This window comes from Mya arenaria, chromosome 3, assembly GCF_026914265.1.
Source record: "Mya arenaria isolate MELC-2E11 chromosome 3, ASM2691426v1".
Taxonomy (NCBI): domain Eukaryota; kingdom Metazoa; phylum Mollusca; class Bivalvia; order Myida; family Myidae; genus Mya; species Mya arenaria.
The window spans coordinates 34,835,097-34,859,527 of record NC_069124.1 but is presented as its reverse complement, the minus strand read 5'-3'; the positions used below and the strand labels follow the sequence as shown (position 1 = coordinate 34,859,527).

The 24,431-nt window shown below is 36.0% G+C and overlaps 1 protein-coding gene across 1 annotated transcript in view; it reads right to left on the bottom strand.

Moving 5' to 3' along the window:
• The window catches only part of LOC128229244 (deleted in malignant brain tumors 1 protein-like), a 65,096-nt gene that overhangs the window by 7,606 nt on the left and 33,059 nt on the right, over positions 1-24,431 (bottom strand). The window contains exons 19-44 of the mRNA XM_052941012.1: positions 24,310-24,429; positions 23,822-23,988; positions 21,745-21,886; positions 17,444-17,606; positions 17,053-17,225; positions 15,928-16,042; positions 15,464-15,690; positions 13,852-14,187; positions 13,409-13,545; positions 12,368-12,542; positions 11,749-12,069; positions 11,151-11,273; positions 9,920-10,132; positions 9,370-9,597; positions 8,240-8,344; positions 7,237-7,444; positions 6,833-6,942; positions 6,116-6,297; positions 5,545-5,689; positions 4,341-4,664; positions 3,483-3,824; positions 2,760-2,918; positions 2,201-2,362; positions 1,328-1,546; positions 733-840; positions 120-300 (exon numbers count right to left, since the gene is read on the bottom strand). Of these exons, the coding sequence (XP_052796972.1) occupies positions 120-300; positions 733-840; positions 1,328-1,546; positions 2,201-2,362; positions 2,760-2,918; positions 3,483-3,824; positions 4,341-4,664; positions 5,545-5,689; positions 6,116-6,297; positions 6,833-6,942; positions 7,237-7,444; positions 8,240-8,344; positions 9,370-9,597; positions 9,920-10,132; positions 11,151-11,273; positions 11,749-12,069; positions 12,368-12,542; positions 13,409-13,545; positions 13,852-14,187; positions 15,464-15,690; positions 15,928-16,042; positions 17,053-17,225; positions 17,444-17,606; positions 21,745-21,886; positions 23,822-23,988; positions 24,310-24,429 (4,885 nt within the window). The remainder of the gene's footprint in view (positions 1-119; positions 301-732; positions 841-1,327; positions 1,547-2,200; positions 2,363-2,759; positions 2,919-3,482; positions 3,825-4,340; positions 4,665-5,544; positions 5,690-6,115; positions 6,298-6,832; positions 6,943-7,236; positions 7,445-8,239; positions 8,345-9,369; positions 9,598-9,919; positions 10,133-11,150; positions 11,274-11,748; positions 12,070-12,367; positions 12,543-13,408; positions 13,546-13,851; positions 14,188-15,463; positions 15,691-15,927; positions 16,043-17,052; positions 17,226-17,443; positions 17,607-21,744; positions 21,887-23,821; positions 23,989-24,309; positions 24,430-24,431) is intronic.

The window sequence follows — 24,431 nt, the reverse complement described above, 5'->3', positions numbered from 1 at the left end:
TGTCCTCGCTTTCATACAGCAGAGACAGTTTACATTTATTTGCTGGATTTTAACTGTTTTAATTACGCATCTGTGAAGGAATACAGTTAATTCATACAATGGTAACAGCAGGTACTCACATGTTTTTGTCGTAGCTGACAATGCCGTCCTTGTATCCAAGTGCCCTACAAAGAACAGAGGCATCTGCTGTCTGCCATGACCATGCACACACCATGCCCCAGCGACCTCCGTAACCTATCTCCACACGACCATTGGATGGGTCTGAACCTCCATTGAGACGGTAGTCAAATCCAGTGCCACCTGTTTGTAGAAGAACAATTATGAAATTATAATAAACAAGAGCACCGCAGAGTAAGCACCAACACTGGTCTGTTGTCTTTTTAGTCAAATAAGGGGCCTATTACTTTACAATTATTAGAGCCAGAGTTCTGTATAACATGTGCACATAGTCCCTGGCAACATTTGTACTTATTTTCAAGCCAGAAGATATTGCCGTTGGCAAGACACTAAAGCTATGATATTATCTTTATTCCTTTCTTTGAAAAAATATAAAACATGTAAATTACATACAATTACACATAAACATTGATTAGAACACAATAAAAAAGTACATGGGGGATGGAAGATCATTCCATTCCAGCATCAGTCAAATGACCAGAAACCCTGTCTGGTATGCAAGAAAAACAGTAACAATGTTGTAAAAACTTAACGATATGGGAAAGACAGCCTCACCTGTGTTGTTATAGCAGATGACGCCTGCATCGTTGGAGCCATAGTGACAGTGGTCCAGGTCCGGGGACATCTGTTTCATCGTGCAGTCAGTGAGAGAACTCTCAGTACCTGGAACAGGAATAGCATAACCATAAGCTTAGCTTCAGTGTACAATCATGCAACATGTTAAAAGCAATAAACAAGAGCTCTTCAAAGTGATCACAAACGCTCATCTGTTGATTGTCAGTCAAACAAGGTCATAACTAAAATACTTTTAAAGACAGAGTTGTATAGGCTTAATTATACATTAACCTATGCTTATTATCTCTGGTAACATGTGTACCAATTTACATTTGAATATCGGTTCTTGAGTAATGGCAAAGGTTAAAGTCTTTGTACAACCATAATGGCCATCGCAATACCTCAACTAATTAAACAAGAGCGTCAAATGTCCCAAAATATGTCAGTCCTACTTTTAGGACTACAAGTTTGATGATAATTGGAGTACATTAGTCAAAATTTAGACAGCTGATACTGCAAATATTTTAGTATACAAATTATAGTGATTAGTATGGGGCACCCACAATCTTTTGTGGGGCCCTAATTAAATACTCACCATTACAGCGTATATCCCTGACTAGAACAGGCTTGTCGTTCTTCATGATGTGCAGGTAGGCAACTCCACCATCATACCCAAACTGTCTGCACACGACCGATGCCGCCTTATCGTCAAACCCGTACAGACACACTCGACCCCAGATTCCCTGTACCCGCGCTTCAAGGATCCCATGCACTCGGCTTGATAGACTGTCTCCCGCAAGCCGTACAGAAAATCCTGCAGGTGGGGCATTAAACTGGTGTTTAGAATCATAATTGCAAATAATTAAATATATCCCCAAAAATAACATACACCACAATGTACTTGTGAATTAGAATAGTTCAAAATGAAATAAAAAATGTAGTTTATGTAGCTTTTAATGGTTAAAAGTGGCCAAAGAAGTATATGGACATAATCCTACAAAATTTCACAGTCAACTGTTTAATGTAAGTTGAATATCAGTGTTTCCTACAATTTTTTAAAATGGACAATACTTTCACTGCCGTATTAAGTTTTTCGACCCATAAATTAATTCTCTAATCAACAGTAATTCCATTCACCATAATGACTTAATTTTTGAAGCATGCTGACCTCATATATTTTTTGTATCATTTTGGTTTTGCTGAATAATTACTAATATGTCATATAAATGACAAAAAAAATACAAAACATATCGTTGTCATTGTTTTTGTTTTTTAGTTTAACTAAATCAGACTTGTAATGGGCAACTTTACAATCTCAAAGGCCAAAATGTACAAAATCAATATAATTTTAGTATTTTCTTTGTCTACTCAATAAACCCTTGCAAATGCTACCAAAATACGATTGGTCACAATACATAAATTCACATAATTGGGTATTTGAAGTTTGCAATAATTATTAATTTCATACCATCATCAACAATGGTCTTGTTGCTACAGTAGACAGAGGCATAGTGGCCAGAGGGGCATATTGGGTCAAAGGTCATGTCACACTGGGTCAGGTCGGTCTCCGAGCCGTTACACTTAATACGGGAAAACCCGACCTGCCCTGTCAGGTTTCCGTATGCAGAACCTGTAAACAAAAACAAGCAATGTTTCATATTTTGAATTTGAATACGAAATGGAAAATATATGGTCACAATTGGAGCTTGCATTAAACTTCAAATGGTGATTTCTTTTTTTAAAACTATACTTCGTATCTGTTCACAAGAGAAGGGTAGATAATCAAACACTTGTCCATTTTCCTCAGCTGATAAAGGGGCAATACTGAAAAACCATAGCCCAAAGATATGGGGCTTGCTAGCCATGCGCCCATTTTCATTTGTTATATTTGTGGCTCAAGGCTGCCAAAACCAACACCAAGGCAATGACAATACATGAACTTTTTTCTCTCTTATAAAGAGACAAGCTAAAAATGTGTATGTGAATTTCTTGTGAACTGTATATATATATCACAGTTGTTTTTTTACCTCCAAGGGCAAGAGCATCCACATAATGTGACTTTAGACTCTTGCAGACGACAAGGGCCTCTTTGCGTGTAAACCCGGTGTCACACACACCATACCAGACCCCGTTCCTGTGCACCTCCAGACCGCCAGCAGCAGCGCTGGGGCCGCGATTCAGACGCACTGAAATAAGCACAATGATAATATGTATTGGTAGTTACTTTATAGTTACTTCGTACCTCTATATTTTAGCTTAATTTGGAAGACAGCTACACTCTCCTAGCAGAGGACGAATATCCCGCAGAATAAAAAAAAACTACTGTCATGAATTTTTAATTTATGCAAATTTTATCACAGGGTTGAATTTTTTTAGCATGTTTACAGTAAAGCCCTCCCTGCTCTGATGCTTAACTGGATTATCAATGGTGTGTATAAACTACACAAATAGAAAACCATTTTCTTCCATTCTTAGGCATGACATCAGTGCTCTCTTCTCACACCCACTACCAGGAGATTACTTTGGAATACTGGCTTAACATTTATTGATAATGTAGATCTACATTGTTTACATTATTCAAAAAGATGGATGGCTTAATAAATTATGTGCTTAGTGAGTATCTGCTTTATGAACATTACTATAAGTTGTCAAGAGTAATTCATCAACAAAAGTTCGAGATGTGACGAATGTTTATAATTTGAACCCATTATAATGAGTAACAGACTAAACTTTTGTACATTTAAACTCACCTGACTGGTAGCAAAAGACACCAGCATCATCACCATGTGTTTCACAGGGCAGAGGGAACCACCAGTCAAAGGAGAACTCACTGGTGAACCCTCTGTGTGGACACTGATGAAGCATGGCCTCCGTCCCCTTACACTCCAGATGACTTATCCATATGGGTCCCTTCCCGCGCCCAAAGTGAGCCCCACCCACCGCCTCTCCATCTGTGAAGTTCAGCTGACGACAGATGACAGAGGCCTCGCGACGGTCCCAGTACTGGTCACACACTGTCCCCCACCGGCCTCCAATCTGGATCTCCACACGGCCATAGTGGTTACTGCCATCGGCAAGACGGTACTGTATGCCTGTAATGGGGAATAAATGTTTAATATATACCACATTATTCAATTGTGACAATTACCATAAAGGATGAATTCATATCGAAAGCAATGGAATTTATGTGGGATACAGTGTTTAATTTGAAAGAAAGGTGCAGAAAAAACGCTATTTCTGCCTTATGAGAAGATCCTGAGTCATTTAATATTTGTGCGTTTTCAGCTATTTAATACACGGTTACAATCTTGTTATCAGTAATAAATGTTTTCCATAAATGCATTATTTAGTAAGTAGATCAAGGTTTAACCCTCAAAATTTATGTTTGTGATGCATGTATACCAGGTATGTATTGATTTTTAATAAGACAGTCACTTTAATACATGTATCAGCAAAGGACACACACTTGTTTTATAAATATGACTTTTTATGCATGTTGTGATGAGAATGATTTTTTTAAATGCAGTGATGTGATCACATCATAATATACATAATACATATACCTTACATTTAGTTAATGTCTTTTTGTTCTAAAAAGATTTTATTACCTGAATCATTATAGCAGAGTACAGCAGCGATGTCATAAGCAGTACAATTATCCAAGTTGGTCCTATTCAGATGCGGGCAGTCCATTATGGAGCTCTCATTTCCTGTACAGTTGAAGCCGCCAAGCCAGTAGGGACCTCTCTTTTCAAGGAGGACATTGCTCTCAGACCGTTGGTAGGCGATGCCATTTTTGAACCCACGCCCTCGACAGAACACTTTTGCTTCATTATCATCCCAGTCTCTACTGCATATACGACCGGTAACGCCATAGTGTGTGACCATGATTTGACCTTCACTGGCCTTTTCAAGCTCAAATGTGTGCTCATCTGAAAAGCAAGTTGTAAACTTGGGCTAGTATTTATAAAAAAATCTTATGTCATTTCCTAACTAAAGTCATATTCTTAAGATAAGTAAAACACTTAATATGAAGTATTTTAAAAGCTCAATAACATAGGCAATACTTTATTTTCATTGATTTGATTCAAAATACACACTTTTATGTCACAAACAGTTACAAGTTTCTTTTAATTGGACAATATTATTTTTTAGAAGATTTTCTTTATCCACTGAATTTTACATGACTTTGTTTAAATTCATCAAAATGGGCTAAACATAATAATTCTTGACTTTTTATTTAAATTTGCTTTATGTTATGATCTTTATAAATTTTACTGCAAATAACAGAACAAATTTGTGAAAAACTCAAGCGGTAAGTACATCACAGAAGATCAGTTCATGATGGTAAGTCATCTACCAAAAAACTAAACTTTTTAGTTTGATTACTGGTATGCTGCATAGGTACTTGTTATATTAGCAACAGTATATTATAACAAGTTACAGGGTTAGTAGGTGACCGGACATGGGAAATAAGGGGCAAAGGAAACCATATCAGGTGAGAGCAAAGCTTGAACCCAAATATGGTTTCCTGTGGCGCATATATCCCATATTGAGTCACCTATTGACTTGGTATATATCCCACCGACAACCTGTTTATATTGATCAATTTATGGAATAGTTTCATTGATTCATCGGAAACGGAAAAAAGCCATTTTGGTATGATATATTTAAGTGACCCGTTATGGAAAAATATGGGGTCACCACATGACCAGTCTTTGACCAATGACATCGAGACATTAATGTTGGAGGCATGATATATTAAGTTAACTGTATAAAACAAGTGAAAATTCTCAATTATCTGCAGCCTACCATCTTCTATGACTTGTCCTTCCTTAAAGCAGACGACAGAGGCATACCCGGACGTACACTTGTCCAGCTTGACGAGGCAATCTTCAAGCGGAGTGTCAGCATTCTCACACTGCAAGCTGTAGTTGCTCAACTCCCGGTCAATCATCTGAATGTTGGCAACAATATTGTGTTGGCTTGTATTTCATTAATATTTATTAAAAAAAAATCCTTTACTGGCTTCTCAAGGCCTTTAGATGAAGGTGTCATGCCGAAATGTTTAAATGTAAAAGTAGCAAAATAAGTAAAATTGTTTGTGTGACTTTTTGTTTTCTTTATATAATATATTATTTATATTTATTAAAATGTGATAGGTGCTGTTATACCTCTTATTCACACCTGTTTTTAATGACACTTAGTGTTGGAATATTGAAGACTGCAGAACATGTCTAGCAATAAAATAGTAAAGTTTACCTTGATAAAGCATAATTTATTAATGAAGATGCTCAAAAAAATAAATCCATTACAGCGTTAGAAAGAATAATTTCCATACCGAAATCATTACTATATACATAAATGTAAATCAGCAACTTACAACAACTGTTCCAAAAGCAGCGCAGCAGATGCTTCGCCCATCAGCGAAGCCAAGTTCCTGACAAACACGCTTGGCGGATACGTCGGTGAATCCATCATTACACACAAAGGACCAAGAGTCATTCAGGTAGTAGAGCACTGTGCCGTTGCCACTGTTGTAACCATGTGATCCAGACAGCTTCACTACAAGAGGAGTGATTTAAATCTATGTTAAAACGCATTTTATTACCATGTTATAATGTATTTTGTCACACATCTCTTGATGTCGATGTGCACTTTTTTAATGCAATAATCTATAAAAAAATCTGTTTAAGAAATTATTCATTTTTTTGCACTAATATTCAGATAAACCCTCATGAAGATTTCTTTCTTTGTGACCTTTCCCCATCTTAAGAACTACACTCTAACACATGGTCCATCAAGATTTATGCAGGTGTCATCCATTTAATTTATGTGTCCACATTTTACTACATTATACCCAGACCCTGAAAATTAGAGATTAAGTGACAATAAGAGTTAGGCAAAACAATAAACAACTGCCTACTGTTATGTCATAATCTCAAAAACTGCAGCAACTTGTTATAGCAGGTGTAACAGATGATGTCTTCATCCTGCTTGTGATCTGACAGAATATGGACTCATGGATACCTCCCTGGATACAGCCTCTACACTGTTCCCTCTCATCACTACTTGGACACACCACAAATAGCAGACTTACCGCTGGTGTAACAGAAGACCCCCTCATCCTGCTTGTGATCCTGACAGAACATGGACTCCTGAATACCCTCATGTGGACACTCACCAAGATCTTTCTCTCCCCCAGTACACCTGCAACAAGGGATATTTAAATTAATAACTATCATAAATTCACATAAATCAGCTGTACACTCATATCTCTTCATAGTATTAGTACATACAAGTATAAAAACTGAAAGATGTCTTAATATAAACGAAAGACAAACAGAATTACTACATCAATGTGATAATTAAGGGATCTTGTATAGACCTGTAGTTTAAAATCTCGGGAAATAGCTTTGATGTAGCTTCTTCAAAATACAATGTCTGGCTAGTTTAATTTGGATGAGTACAAGGGTAAAGACTGTACACTGAACTGGTATGTACCTGAAATTGACTGTATAAGCTTTTCCCGATGGGGCCACACTGTAATCCCCGTTGTATGTATCTCCCGTGACATAACCAAGCTGCCTGCACGTGACATTGGCCTCCGGCTGTCCCCATGTGCTGCTGCAGATCGTGTGCCATGTTCCGTCATAGGTAAACTCAACCCGACCGTACCGTGAATCACCGCCGGATATCCTGTATGCAACATCTACCAAAAAAATGATACAAACATTTTAATTGTTGTGACCAGCACACTCCTGGCTCCACCCAATTCACAATCTCAATGCCTAATTCCTTCCTCAGCATTGTTTATATCATTATTATGCTCTATTTCAATTAGTACTACATTATTAAACCAATGGTATACACAATAACAATTTATGGACTTATTATGGCCGGGAGTGTGCTCTTCAAAACAATTCACAGTTCATTTAAGGCAAATAACGTTATTTTTACTTTATGATAGACTACCTGTACATGTAGGCAAAAAAATAATATAATAATTAAGTAAATTAAGTAAATTAAGTAAATTATCAACATGAATATATATTGCAACAAACAGTCAACACTTCAACACAAAGATGGCCTCATATCAACATGCAGAAGCAACCAAATCCCAAGTTTTTAATAGCAACGATTTTTTGTATTTTCTTATTTTCTATTTTGTAATTTGATCACGCATGTTTACAAAATGTTCCTCTGTGAGATGCCCAATTATTGTTCAACATTTTGATCACATGATACAACACCATTTTCTCATTGGACTATTTATTTGGCATTCTGCAATAAGATGTGGATCATCTTTATAATTTCAGTGATGTTAAAATTCAGAAACCAAAAAGAAATGCAACTTCGGCATTTTGACATGAGGCTATCCACAAGACTCTTACTGCCATTTATCTAAGTAATTTCTCTATTTCTATCAACATACAGCCAATTTGAAAACATCCAATGTCTTAGACACCTGAGGCTTTAGAGAAGAAAGAATAAGTAGAGATCCTACCAACGTCATCGAAGCAGATGACCCCAGCATAGTGACCCCTGTCATTGCAGTCTGTCACATATCCAAATCCTGTATGGGGGCAGTCACTCAGTTGGGTCTCATTACCTGTTAAAAGAAACAATATATATTTACCTCATGATACAGGCTGTTAGATGATTTAAGAACAATTTACCGTACCTAAATATACGAGGATTTAATAAAGTGAACTCAACAAGTAGGACGAAAAAAAAATCCTCGATTAATATATCATTTCTGCCTAAAGGAGTTGTAATAAAATAAACTAAGCATGAACATGTACTAAAGTAATCAATAACACAACGAAAAATACAGGGACAAGTCCTGGCCCCAATTTCTTGAAACTTCTTAAGCTTAACAGGCTTAAGTCACTTATTTCAATTAGCCAAAATACATATTTATAGTGAATTTTTATAAATGAAAAATGGTTTATTGTGATAATCATAACGACAATTTCTATCTTAAGTATTAAACCATTTAAAGGAGTATATAAAACGCAAAATATTGAAAGACAAAAATAGTGGGTTAAGCTTAATTCTGTTATAAGAGACTTAAGAAGTTTCGAGAAATTGGGGCCAGTTGTAAAAAATCCAGTATTAAAGGGCCCAAACGTCACTGAACAATCATGAAACACGAATGTACAAACACTACAAACAGACCACAGACACATGAAAATAGCTTTTCTACACTTTGATTAAATGTATGTTTACTATATTCACAAGTCAATTTAGATTTTTCTTATTTAAAATGAATTGATTCTACATCAGAAAATGCACATTGAACTAGTGTTTGGAATTGATTCCAGTTTGATTAGGGATAATTGGTTCCACTCAAGTAACTGATTATCGACTGTATAATCCTTTCTGACAATACCTTAATTGTACTTTTATTTTTGTATATTACCTCGTAATTGTTAACTATTCTTATGTTATGTGTATCTTTGAAGTTATTTAGTTTTGTTGTTGTGTTTTATTTCTATTTATAAGCAATAACAACTAAACACATCCATATGCATAAATGAAAAAAGGTGGAAATGAACCAATTGCATAGAATTTCATAGAACATTAATAATTTTAAGCTCCTGATAAAATAACACATTAGATATTAGTTCTCACCAAGGCATTGGACATTGCTGGTCCAGTAGGGCCCATTGTAGTTGAGGTAGATAAAGGTTGACTTGTAGTGGTAGTATGCCGACCCATTTTTGAAGCCCATCTCCCGACAGATGACCCGGGCATCTTCATCACTCCAGTCGGTCCAGCAGATACGCCCGGGCACACCCATGTATTCTAATACTACCTGGCCTGTGTACTTAAGCGAACCTTTCAATGCCACAGAGTACTCTGAAAAGAATTCACATCCATTAAGTTAAGTGTTTCATTTTATGTTTGGAAGAACAGAAGAAAGAAAAGCATAACTGTAGATTAAGCGAAACAGATTATAGATTATCAGATTGCCACTCATATTTTGCAGAAATATTTGGGATGAAAGTGTTTTGAAATCATTTACTAAATTGTAGGATGCAGATTAGCGAGAATCTTTCACTCAAAAAAGTTTTTAAATCGTCTTTATTTCAGCAAGAATCTAATGCATGGACATTATTTTGTTAATTCAATTATTCAAATTATTGCCCGTGAAGTAATCTTTTAATCTCCCAAAAATTACCTGTTTGTGTTCGACTTCCATTATAGCAGGTTACAGATGCATAGTTCTGTCGAGCACACTCGGTGCTGTTAGGAACAAGCTCGCAGTCCGTGATATGCTTTTCTGTGCCATTACATTTGGGCTGGAATCTCGCCATCGGGGCCGTGTTATAGCCGTAGGGCGAGCAGCATACCGCCATACCATGGTCATGTCCAAGTACACGGCATACAACCTCTGCAAAAGAATAACTACACGTGAACAACTGGCAACTTATTGATATTATAGCAGTTTCAATATTTTGAGGTACAGGTATATTCTATTAATTCTTGATTGAGGTACAGGTATATTCTATTAATTCTTGATTTACACATGTAAGTACAGAATGTATGACAGCTAGATAACAAAAGAGAACCTTGTAGAGGTATAATGATGCAACCTGTTTTATTTAGATGATTTAATATCTTTTTAATAAAAACACAATGCATTCATTAATTTCAGATTAAAGAAATAACTCTTAATCAGTTGAGAGATGCTTGGAGCAACAAAGAACAACATTAAATATCAAATACATTTAAAAGCTTCTTCAGATGGTCAGTGTTGCATGGTTGTCAAGTTAGCGCATTGGCTTCTCACCAGTGACCCTGTGTGCGTCTCACTATGTATGTATGTATGTATGTATTTCTTTAGACCTTGCTGCCAAGGATAACCCATGAAAGTGCAAGCACTTATTTCCAATGGGGTCCTTTGTTTTTTGCTGATTAGGGACAGCACACTGAAGAGATAGTGGTGGGATACAAGGAAGTCCAAGTGCGATACCCTAGCTCTTTTTCGAAGGGACTCCTTGGTTCTTTTACGTGCTCGGTGTAAAGCACCGATACACGGGGTACAACTTTCCTGGGTTAAACCAGTACTGGGTACACCACTTTTCCAAGCACTACCCTTTAAATGCTGAGCGCCAGGCAAGGGAGCTACTTTTATCAACTTTTAACATCTTTTGGTATGACACGGCAAGGGATTGAATCCACGACCTACCGCTCCATGGGCAGATGCTTAACCACTAGGCTACAGAGACAGCTTGTGAACATGTAAGTATTGTTGGTGGTCAACAAGCCAGACAATTAAGTTTTCTTCAGATTCCCCCACAACTCAAAACCACACTCTCATGTAACATTGTGCCAACAAGTGTGACTAATAGTATGATTTTATTCAACTTTCTTCACAATGGTTGTAAAAAAATAAAGTATCAAGTAACCTGCTTCCTTGTCAGTGAATGTGTCAGCGCACACAGTATACCAGGACTGATCTTGCTGGTGCATGAACATCTCCACAATACCATTTGTCTGATGGGTATGGTAGTCTCCTCGGTTCAAACGAGCTAATGACACCGACAAAAAAATATGCTATCTTTTTGATGAGGAAACATATTAGGAACAATTCATTCAGGGATTAATATTTTATATTTTAAACTGGTTTCTATTGTAGAGTTTTGTGTACATTTTAAAGAGCCATTACATTTGTACATAGTTTAACCAGATTAACACCTGTGTGCTAACATCAAGACAATGAGCCAATCGTTCAGAACTTCATTAAAGTTAACAACACTGTAGACATAATCATTGTTAACTTGGAAATCTTTACTGCTTCGAAAGATTGATGGATGCACTTGTGATCTGCAGTATTTCTAACAAGATTTGAGACAACTTTTTCAGCCGTACCTGTTTAAGGCATAAATATAAGCACATCATAAAATAGTTTACATTTTAAAGATAACAAAAATGCCATTTACATTATTGTTAACTTTTTTTAAGGTTTTAAGAAATCTGCCCATTGTATAGTATCAGAAAACTTACCAGATTTGTAACATTTCACACCAGCATCATCAAAGTGTGAACAACGTGACACAGCTTTCTCATCCCAACGGGCTCTACACTGCATGAAGTTTGTCTCCTTTCCTGTGCACTCAACATGTGACATCCAGATGGGCTGGTCGTAATGCCCGCTACTCACGAGGACTGTTGACTCCCCGCCCAAGTACCCCGTCTGTCGGCAAAACACATCGGCATCCTTGTCCTGCCAATAAATGTCACAAATCGTGCCCCACATACCATTTACGTAGATCTCCGCCCTCCCCCGGTTATTTCTCAGATCTGCCACTCTGTACTGGATAGGCTCTGAAAAAATAGTTAGGTAATGCAAGAAAAGAATAGACAATGACTTTGTTCACTTTCAAATTTATGATCTTCAAATGGTTTTCGTATAAGCATTGACTGCCAAAGATTCATTGCAAAAACTCAAGCGCTTTTTTTTATGATTCTTACAGCAAACTCCATAATTTTCATAAAAATCTACTTGTATGACGTAAGTCAACGTTTTTGGAAGAAATTTTGATATATATTGAGGGTGAATGCATATATGTGCAATATATTTTGACTTCAATCTTTTTTACACACGTTCCTGTAAACCTCTTACCACTATTCAGGGAGCAGAACACAGCAGCTCTTGTGAGCCTATTAGAGCATCCATGACCCAGAATCAGGGGTGGATAACGACACTGGGATATGGACGTCTCGTTGCCATAGCAATCCAGACCTGTCAGCAATATGGGCTTCTCTGCTGTGTTGGTGCCATTGGCCGCAAAACCATGCTGGAAAGACGATAGAATAGACTGGTTCTGACTGACTGGTATACTTTGGGATCAATTGGATGATTGAAATAGAAATTATCCATATTTGTGCACACGACCTTTTGAAAATTACATATGAGATCAGGTTTTTATAATATTTTTAAATATAGGTTTGAGAGACAGATATACAAACAAAATGAATATCATTGCAGAATTCATTAATTAAAAGATGATTCAGTCCGACATTCTGACATTAAAAAGGTTGGGCCGGGTTACATTGACTGAAATTGCCATACAGACTGCTACAGATTAACAGACCTTACTGCAGCAATATTCAATATTCCAATCTACAAACTGTAAAAGTTTCAGTGCATTTAATATATATTAAAGATGCACTCTTACTCCGAAATAAGATGTACCACAATTAATACAATTGTTTTAATTTACCAAAAAGGATAAATAAATATAAAAAACAGACCGACCGACCGACAAGCTCACTCCTATATACCCCCTCAAACTTCGTTTGTGGGGGTATAAAAACAATGATTCTTATGAAGGATACCATGTTTACTTTGAAAGAAAGATGCAGAAAACACGGTATTTCTAACTTATAAGATGATAGTTGATCACTGTAAATCTTTTATGACCCACAAGTCATTTAACATTTGTGTGTTTTCAGCTATTGAATACACAGTAACAATCATGTTATCAGTAGTTTTCCATAAATGCATTACCAAGTCAGTAGTTAAATGTTAATCACTCAAAAATTATGTTCGTTATACATGTGTATGTATTGATTTTAAATAGTGTCACCTTAACAGAAATGAGACCACTTTTCCCCATATTTTTTAAACACCCCTTGAATATGTATATGGATCCAAACTTACAGTATAGTTGAGCTCCCTGCAGAGAACCATGGCATCATTGTCATCCCAGTCCAGATCACACAAGGCCCCCTGCACTCCGTACCGTGACACCTCCACATTCCCGAAGTGACCCCGTGATACTATACTCGCATGCAGATCTGGGGTGCCAATTTATATGTACATGTAAATCGAACACATTCTAGACAAATGCTAGCAAAGATTTTGCTTCAGAGAGGTAGGTTTAAGCATGATAAACACTGTCTGACTTGCTATTAAGTAAATATTAAAAATTTAACTCACTAAGTTTGAAAATATATTTTAATATTATCAATTGAATTAAATCAACATTATGACACAAATATAAAGCAATTTTAGAAAATATTCAAATAGCTTGCCTAAAAATCTTATCATGCAGAAGATTTTTTTTTCTTTTTTACAGTAATCAATACAATGAAAGTGATTACCTTCTTTTGGAGGTGTATCGTCCGTACAGAGCACAGAAACATAATTCCCTGAGGGACAGACAACATTTTTGCTCATATTGTATGAACACTTGGTAAAGTCTGTCTCATTCTCCGGACATTTCACATCAAAAACTTCAATAGGGTTGTAATATTGCATCTTGGATCCTATGCTAGAGCAACATTGGGCCTTGCCCGCCTTGTACCCGATGTTCCGGCAGACGACGGTGGCAGCAGTGTCATCAAAGCCTGTGTCACACACAGCCACCCAGTGATTGCCTGTCTCATTCAGCACTTGTACCATGCCAAAGTTGGGGGTTATGGATGCTGCCAGTCGCACTATATTATTTCAAACAATGTTGGTAAAATATGTTGTTGTTAAATATAAATATATTTCCTGTATAATGAACAACTTACAACTACAGTAAAACTGCGATCACTCGAGGACGCCGGGGACCGAGCCAAAACCTCGAGGGAACTGATGTTTCGAACGACCCGAATTTAATTTTCCAGTCTGTTATAAAATATCTTTCAGTGTATTTTAAGTTTGAATTCGTCAAACCAACTTTTTACTAAAACACTGATGTGTTGCGTTGTGGAAATAGCTCATATGTTCAAAGGCTATCGTATATAAAATGTAAAAGAAATATCAATAAATGAATAAATATAAATGTTTATTTTTACAAAATTGCCATTTTGCAAAGCAAAGTGACAAGAAGGAATTCTTTTCAGAGATTCCAATGTTGGATCAATATGGTAGTGTTTATTCATATTTCTATTACTCATTTTACTCGTCATTAGCTTTTCATAATTATCTTCTCAAATGCCCTGATTAACTACTATCGGTCATTCGTAAACAGTGATAAACGGTTTTTCACACCTTATCAAATTGCCTTTCAACTGTCATTGCAATTTTAACAACTTGCGAATTTTTTTACACCTAACAAATGTTTGTTTATCTTGGAACACGCGTTCGGGAAAAAGTCTGAAATTATGACCTCGAGGGAGCCATAAGGTTTTGTGTATGATTTGTGTACTTGGGATCGACTATATTGCTCAACTCCTCGACATATTTAGGTTCCGATTCAGCGTAGATATATTTTATATAAAAATAGAAGGAAAAATGTTCAGGATGAAGCTCTGACCTCGAGGGTCCCCTGGTTCTCGAACGACCACTTGTTTGAACAAGTGCAGTTTTACTGTAGCTGTAACAGCATTGTTGGTAGGGCCAAAAAAAAGGTTTGGTTAGGGTTACATCTTATATAAAAACAGGTAGGGTAGATAGACCTTTTATAATTTCTTTTTATTGGGCTTTAAATAAGAACATTATTGTCATCATTGGAGAATGATGTCAAAGTAAGCTTCTGTATATAGCTTTAAAGGATTAAAACTACATATGAAAACACAAATTAAAAAAATGCTAATATGGAGATAAATTATCTATTATAAATTACATATCTGAAATCTAGAGATGGAAATAGCAATATGCATTATAATGTGACTTGGCTAAAATGGTTTGTCATTTATCATAAAATTTGATTGATTTTAGTTCCTTTTAAATTTCACTTTATTTCAATACTAGAGCTTTATGTTGCAGCAGAAACTCATAAATTACCATGAGCGTAGCACTTGACGGCCATATCATGAGAGTGTGACTGACACAAGGGTGAGACACGCTGGCCCATCCCAGACAGCAGACACTCCTGCACACTGTGTTCCTTCCCCACACAGTTCATGTTGTTCAGCCAAACCTTCCCAGTCAAGCGTGGGTAACTCGGGATTGGGATGTTAATTCCATACTTGAAATGCAGCTGCTGGCATACCACTGTTGCTTCGAAATCACTGCAGAATAAAACATTTTGCCATTATTTATCAGAAAATTCAATTACCAATCACAGTTACACATTTTCTTTTTAAGGTGGTTTTAATTTGTTCTACACTAAAATCTAAAATTATGAAACTTTTTTAGTGTTTTTAAAAGTGTTGTTTTTAATAACTGAAATATTTGTAAACATTTTCCTTCTGAATTTTAGAATATCTTGATTAAATTGAAATGTTCCATGTTTTCAGCAAGGGTACCTGATGAGTGTGTCGTATGTGCAGATGCTGCCCCAGGTGTTGTTGACTTTGACCTGGACAAACCCTTCCCCGGGGTGGGGCGCGCTGGACAGACGAACCTCGAAGTCACTTAAAACTGTAATGTTGAAACATTCAATACCTATGTTAGTAGGAAAAATAAAATTAATGATATTACAATGTCATTTCCTGTTCACCTTAAAACTAACCCTTCCCTGGGTGGGGCATGCTGGACAGATGAACGTCAACGTCACTAAGGACTCCAATGACTGTACCGGTATTATGAATTTGATAAAGCAGAAAGGAGGTTGAAGATCGAAAGAAAATTTCATTGTCATTTTTTTTGACAAAAACATTATTATCACATTATAACAGTGTTTATAATATTATTATTCATATCGATGAGGTTATACTAGTGGTTTAACACTTAATGATTTTTTTTTGTATTTTACTTTTTTATTTGGTTGTAACATTTATATCTTTAAGTAGCCTAGATTTTTGTGGGGGGTTTTCTATCTAGGCTTCATGTGGTGTATTGCTATACTTATGTTCTTCAGCACTTCATTTATATGGAGAAATAAAATATTTGTATCAATATTACATATCAGTTTATATGTTTTCATTGCTGAAAACTTTGAACCACTAACAAATTGCAGTGCAAACCAACAACCTAGCCTCTTCTTACACATACAAACATAAAAACATAAAGCTTGGTTATAAAACATTCAAATGTAGAGCTTGTCAATACAGCATTCTAATGTCGAGCTTGGCGGTAAAACATTCAAATGTAGAGCTTGGCAATACAGCATTCTAATGTAGAGCTTGGCAGTAAAACATTTTGATGTAGAGCTCAGCAATACAACATTCTAATGAAGAGCTGACAACAGAACATTCTAATGTAGAGCTCGGTGATACAACATTCAAATATAGAGCTCAGCAATACAACATTCTAAAGAAGAGCTGACAACAGAACATTCTAATGTAGAGCTCGGTGATACAACATTCAAATATAGAGCTCAACAATACAACATTCTAATGTAAAGTTCTGCATTACAGCATTCAAATAAAGAGCTTGGAAAGAAAATATCTTAACAAATAAACATTCAAAGAAGGCACTCCACAATGTACCTGAATCCTTGTAGCAAAACACAGCTGCATGGGAGAGTACAAAGCATCCAGAGACATTTGCGATGTTGATGCCCGGACATTCATCTAACCTCTCCTCCAAGCCTGTGCAGTTGGGGCCGCGTAGCCAGCGAAGGTCCATGGTCGATCGAGACTTCACATCTTCATTATAATACCTGGAGGAGAGTTGAAATGAAACTTTAAACACTTCAATTTGTAGTACTTTTTATTTCATTCATAGAGATGCAATTAAGAATTCTAAAGCAGATTAAAAAAAATATCAAGAGTGTTTTAAGTAAACTTTAGCCTCAAATTGCATGAACCATGAATGAAGCATCACCCATGAGCTCTGTTGCTGCTTTTTAACAATTTAAAAAACATAATTCATACTCACTTGTAAGCATATCCACCAATATAACCGAGCTGCCTACAAGCTACAGTGGCGTCCTTGTCGTCAAAGTCCTCGGCACACATGTATCCCTTCTGGCCCTGCATCTCAATGAGCAGGGGACCACTACCAGTTACATAATCATATTCTTCGATACTGATCTCAAAACCTGAGGAGTGGAAAACCATAATGTTTACATTAATTGCCTTTTGGTATGAACACATAGGATAAACATGGATCATGCAAATTGGAGAACAAACAAGGGGAATGTAGTTGGGCTTAAGAATGAAAAATTTGGTTGTCCGGTTAGCGAAGTGGTTTGTGCACTTGCTTCTCATCTAGGCAACACTAGATTCCCGGCCTAGGTACATGTGAGTTTGGTTTGTGGTCACCAAGTCGAACAAGTAGATTTTCTCTGGGTACTCCGTTTTCTCCCACAACACAAGACCACACTCTCCCACAACATTGTGCCAACGAAAGTAATGAATATAAGCAATAACATGTTAAAAAATTGTTGGAAAAAAAGAAGTTTAAAATGAGAAAGAAAATAAAAACCTCAGGTAAAGCCTTTGTTTAAGGCCTGATATATAGCAATATTATACCTTACATAAATGTGTCCCTTCTTTGTATATATAAAGTTGCTCTGTCCATATATCACTGTAATTTGATAAAAATCCAGTTTTATGACGTCACCAGTCCATATCATATTTTGGCCAGTCAGATCCTGGCCAAAAATGTAATATGGACTGCTGACATCATACGAATGGTAAGTGTGGCATGTTATTTTCACAACGGTACGAATTTGTCGCAAGTAAACATATGTAGCTTTGTTCAATGAAACACATCTTAAGTGCTTTAAAAATATTGAATGGTAATATATAATGTTCAGTATAATATAAGAAATATTAACACACCACTTCGGGCCATATGGCATTATAAGGACCGTCCAGTCAGCCCCCGAAGGTGAATGGACAGAGGCTATCGCCTCGGTCCATATACACTTTCGGTGGCTGACTGGCCAGTCCTTATAATGTCATATGACCCTCAGTGGTGTATGATATTTCTTAACTATATAGTGAAGATAATGTATTAAAAGTATTTTGCTTTATATTCATCTACAGAATACACTCATATAAACTGAGAAGATCAAAAAAGTGTAATAAATGTAATATGAATGCTATAGAAAATCAATATCACTTTTTGTAAGTGTGTCTTTATTAAAGGGACTTATGTACAAAATACATACCTATATGGATATATGTATAAATATGACCAAATTTATGTCTTTCGGTAATGATGAAATATTGATTAATATTGCTAATTATTTATCATTTGCTACATATAAAAGAAATGCTTAGCTTCACTTAATTCACATGCAGGCTTTCAGGTGACCAATATCAAAAAAGTACGGAAAAAAGTAGGAGGATTTTATTTGAAAAAATGGAGTAAAATAGGGATATTAAGAGCAAAAAGGTAGGGGAAAGTAGGGCTCTTTACTTACCTTTTTGGATGCAAATAACTACTAAACCTTGTTATCAATTGTTATGTACAAATAGTTATCTTTGCTTAGGGCTGTTCCAGGAAAAAAGGCCTGGGGGGGTCGGAACGAAACCGAATTAAAATTCAGTGGGTGGGGGGTGCAACTAGTGTTGAAATTGTCTTGTAGGTGGGTAAATTTCAAATTCCAATTCCGTTGTTTGGGGGGCAAATTCGTATTTTAATTGTGTTGTTGGTGGGTCTTTTCTTCGTAAGAGCCCAAAAATGAGGTATAAATTTGTTTTAAAATGACATTTTATGCGTACTTTGCGCGATCGAAAACGGCATTTTGGTACGAAATAAACGAGTCCGAATGGGGTCGGTGGAATTACCGAAAATCCGAAAATCCCCGTAAATACCGAAAATCCCTTCCATTCTCTGAGGTATATAGCGTTTTCTTTAATACGCCCGGATTTACTACTTTATTGTGTTCGAATGTTGTATGCCGTAATTGTTGGAGGTTGGAGAGGGGTGGGGAAGCCTGATAAACTGATAACTAATTATAAGCAATATCAATAAAAAAGCTATTAAACAATCAATGTACGACATATTAAAAATCAGAAAATCAATAAAAAAATATAATGTGATATCAATTGAATTACTAGTTTGAAGTTAAAACATTAAATATCAATATCTACGATAACAAAATAACTCCAGCCCATGTAAAGTACACAACTTCTGTGTATCTTTATTACCGTCTGCTGTCTTATCAGATCGCACATTTAAGTGTCTTGCTGTGTGGTGTCATCCAATACAGTACAATTTTCATAAACGAAACTGAATGAATAAATCTTGTTATCATACTTAGTTGGTTTTGATTACGTTTAAGTCACCCCAACACCCCTCCACCGACTCCCCTTCCCCTCTCTACAACCAACTATGGCATACAAGCGATGACACTAATAATAGGTAATTACTCCCGGCGTACAAACCACCTCGCACACTCGATGTAAAATGAAAGGGGGTCCCGGGTTTTAGTCACCACGACCCCCACCCTCCCCAGGCTTCCCCATCCCTCTCCAACCTCCAACAATTACGGCATACAACATTCGAACACAATAATGTAGTAAATCCGGGCGTATTAAAGAAAACGCTATATACCTCAGAGAATGGAAGGGATTTTCGGTATTTACGGGGATTTTCGGATTTTCGGTAATTCCACCGACCGGTCCGAATGCTATTCTCACGACGCGGCTATTCTTACGGTAACAGCATGGAGGCTATGAGTGTTTCAAACTCCGCGCAGGGTTACTTCCCTTTGTAAACAGTACAGTAACACTGCCACCACAAGATTTTCATCCAAAATTGGATGAAAACTTTTAATGGCATTTTTTTTAATCATATATATTTATTCTTATATCCTTTCTTAAATAATTACTTTACGCCAGTTGATAGGCATAATATGTTTTATAAAAAAATAACAATTAAAAAAAACATTCGGAAATGTTCGGTCTTTTTTCAAATTGAAAGTAGCATTTACAAATTACAATATCAACATGGATGTGTTGTTAGCTATTCAGACATGTATCGAACGTTTTGCATTTTTTTCCTTTTATGGAATAAAATCGTTTATTTTCTAAACAAATGAAACATGTTGCTGGAATTTCTTTTAAAGGTGTTCCGTCCATTTTGTAAATTGCAATCACGTGCCGTTTCTATCATCACGTGATATTTGTGAAGGCAGTGAGTACTGTACTGCAAGGGAAGTAACACTGCGCGGAGTTTGTGAGTGTTTCAGACGTGCGCCAGTTTTTGATGGAGCGTAACCTAAGCCACTTGTGAATAAAGCAGCTATTAATATTCTCATATGAAGTTTGTCTCTGCATTTCAAATAAGAAGGTAAACCAGTGCACTGTAACAAGTAAAATAAAAAAGAAGACTTGAGAGTTTTACTGAATGACATGAACAAATACTAATTTCAATTGTGTTGTAGGGTGGTGTTGAGTTTAATCTAAATGTGGTGCTGGTGGGTCTATTACCTATTTTAATTCTGTTGGTGGGGGGTGTAAAAGCAGTTAAAATTGTGTTGGTGGTGCCCCATTTTTGGACTGTCGTTCTTGCCCCCCCAGGCCTTTTTTCCTGGAACAGCCCTTAGAAACCAGTGCTACAAGAGGGATTCAGCCACATTATGAGATGAACCTGGAATAAGTGTCTCCAACTTGTCAACATGCACCACTCATTCTCATCATAGATTCCCTTTTGCAGCACTTGAGATCTACTGCATCAAACTAATCTTACAAAAATACTAGAAATAGCTTTTTTATTAAAACGAAGATTTAGATTATTTCAATCAATGCATTTAGTTGAAACTTTCCTAATAAGCCATATATCATGTTCTTACAGTATTAGCAATTGAATATGCTAATAAAACTTTGACTTGACTTGACATTAGTTCCAACAGCAGAAATTTGAAGTCTATTCTATGTATGGAAATAATATATAAAAAAAAGTCCATAAAAAAATCACACAAACATATTGTTTTTTAAAAACTCTAATACCTAAATGTTTTGACATTACACCTTCATCAGAACATAAATAAACAATCAAGGACCTCAACGTCATACACTGTTTAATGAGGGTACATCGTTGAGCGGCAAAACCAATGACATTGATAGAAACAGAAATAATAATTGATATATACACATACATATAAACATTAAAGGATTTAAACTAATACTTATTATAATTAAGTATGGTAACACATTTAACATTTGTACTATTTTAACACAGAATGTTAGCCAACTGGCTAGATGAAATAAAACTCCCCATACCTGGCAATGCTGCCTCCCTGGAGCAGACGACTGAGGCGTACTGGTTCGAAGGACACGCCCCCTGCCCCTCCACCTTCAAACAGTCCTCGTAATTCACCTCCTGTCCTGTACACATTGACGACGAGAAACCAATTTTAGCACTCTGCAATAGTCAACACAGACAGTTTACATTACTGCACTGCAACCAATTGTATAAATTTTGAAAACTTGTCCACATGTTAGTTATCTTTTGGCTAGTTTGCACATTTAAGATGATTTGATTGGTTAATAGGTATTGTTGGATTATTATTATTGACCAATCAATACATATTTCCACTTACTTCCACCAAACCAAAGAATTAACCAATTTTTATACAACTGCATGGCTGAAGGCATGGGTTATTATACCTTATTTAACATGACTGGTTTATAGTAATATGACATTTCCCACTATTAAAAAATATTTGAATCAGGTGATTTTCTTCTTTATTTGAAGTTACCTTTGGAAATTTCATTATGTTACAAGGGATTCAGATGTGTTTTTCACTTTAATAGAAGGATAGGGTGCCTTCCACTGAATTGGATCAAGCTCTTTGGAAATAATATGTGACTATGGGAAACAACACTATTCTGCCTTTAATAGCATTAGCAACATAACATCTTCTTTTCAGCTTTCCTATTCTGCCAAATGCTTAAACCACACCGTAGTCCAATGGATATTACTTCTGCAAACATTTATACTGCTGAAAATGGTACTCCCAAAATAAGCTCATTTAATACCAGTAGTATGATTGATGCTCAAAGTTTCTGGCAAGCTTTCATACAAATTGAATGTAGACTTCGAGAAAACAATTAATGCAGTCAGTAATAGTATTATAAAATTAAAGTTTCAACATTCACCAGTAGTTCTATTTACATTGACAATAACATGTACTTTGACTAAGCACCAAACTCTATGTGGTAGTACAGGAAAAATATCATTTCAATGACAAATTAACACTTATTATGAAAAAATCTATTTTTTTCTAATGTAGAGAATCAATCTGAACTTGTCAAATCAATGAGCTTTAAGTTAATTTTCTTGGTAAATATTACGAACGAAAATGTTGTTGTTTAAAATAAATTATCATTATTTGTAAATTATAATATTAAAGGTGTGAAGTGATTAATCTCCATAAAAACGATTTTATTGTTTATTCATAGCAGCTCATGTTCTATAATCTACATTTAAATGAGGTGATCATTTATGTATGTGTGAACACGTAAAGACATGATGGAAATGTTTCACATGCAAAGATTACACAAGATGCCCACAAGGGCCAATGCTCTACTGGCAATCACATTCAAAGGGGGGAGGTCAGTGAACCACAAGTTTCACAAAGGACAAAACCTATGCTACAATGAGATATAAATCTCTTTAAGTAGTCTCCCTTATATATTTTCTATGCAGCATTTCAAGTAAAGGGAAATAACTACTACAATAAAACACAACCCTCTGTACAAGGTTGTCTTCCTTAGAAAATTATTTTCATTTCAAGGGCCATAATCCAATCATGCATGATGGATCTTGCTGGTTTAAGACAGGAACCGAGGTCTCATGGATATCTTACTACTGCATTAGTTTGATTAAGATACAATCAAAACTGAAGACTGAATTGCTTTCACAAGCAATTGTTTACAGACGCCTGAATGTCAGAAACCACACCTTTGACCAGAAGAGCTAAAAATTACACTATCATTGAGTTAATCAAAATTTGTTTTGATTTAAGTTTATTTAATGTTTTACACCTGTTTACATGAAATACATTTGAAAAGTTTCAGTACAGCTGTTGTTTAATATGACTGTTCCTTGAAGAAAATCATTTTTCAACATTTCACATTTTTCAATGCTCTTCGTATTGCGCTCATCTTAAGTCCCTTCTACTTGGATTAAGCTCAGTTCACTATTTTTGTTTTGGTATAAATCGGGCAATATTCTCTTTTTTAAGAAGAACATGTTGGTTTATATAATCAAGTTTAAGTAAGTGAACTTGACTTTATGATAAAGACCTATTAGGCGTAAGATATTTTTAGAAACTGGGATAGAAGACTACTTTACCTGTTGCCCGAATGCATCACAGCAGAGGCTCTTGCCAAAGGTGTATCCCATAGTTCGACACACCACAAGTGCATCTAAGTCATCAAACCCCTCGGCACATACCAGGTAGTAACTCCCCTTATTCCAAACCTTCACCGCTCCGTAGTTCTCAGCTTGATCTGTCATCACTAGAAATGAAAACATGATTCATATAATACTTTTTACCTCGGTATATAAATGCATCAATTAAAGATAACATTAATGAAAAAACACAGTTCCATGTCAATCAACATATTTAATAGGAGCATTTTCTTGGGAAATGGTTTTGCATATTTCAATGGAACTTGTTACTTTATTTTATTAAAATAACACAATTTCAATGAAACTTTACTTTAGAACAAAGTTTGTTTAACATTCCTGGAATTATCTTCCATTCTACAATAGACTACTTTGGTAAAAATGTTTTCATATGCTAGACATCTATAAAAAAACAATGGGGTTGCTCCTACCTTTCCTCTTACAGAACACCCCAGCATCGCTGTCGTGACCGTTACAGATGACATGGATGTTGTTCCAGCCCATACTGGGACATTCAAGGAGACTCCGTTCCATGCTATCACATGTCATACCT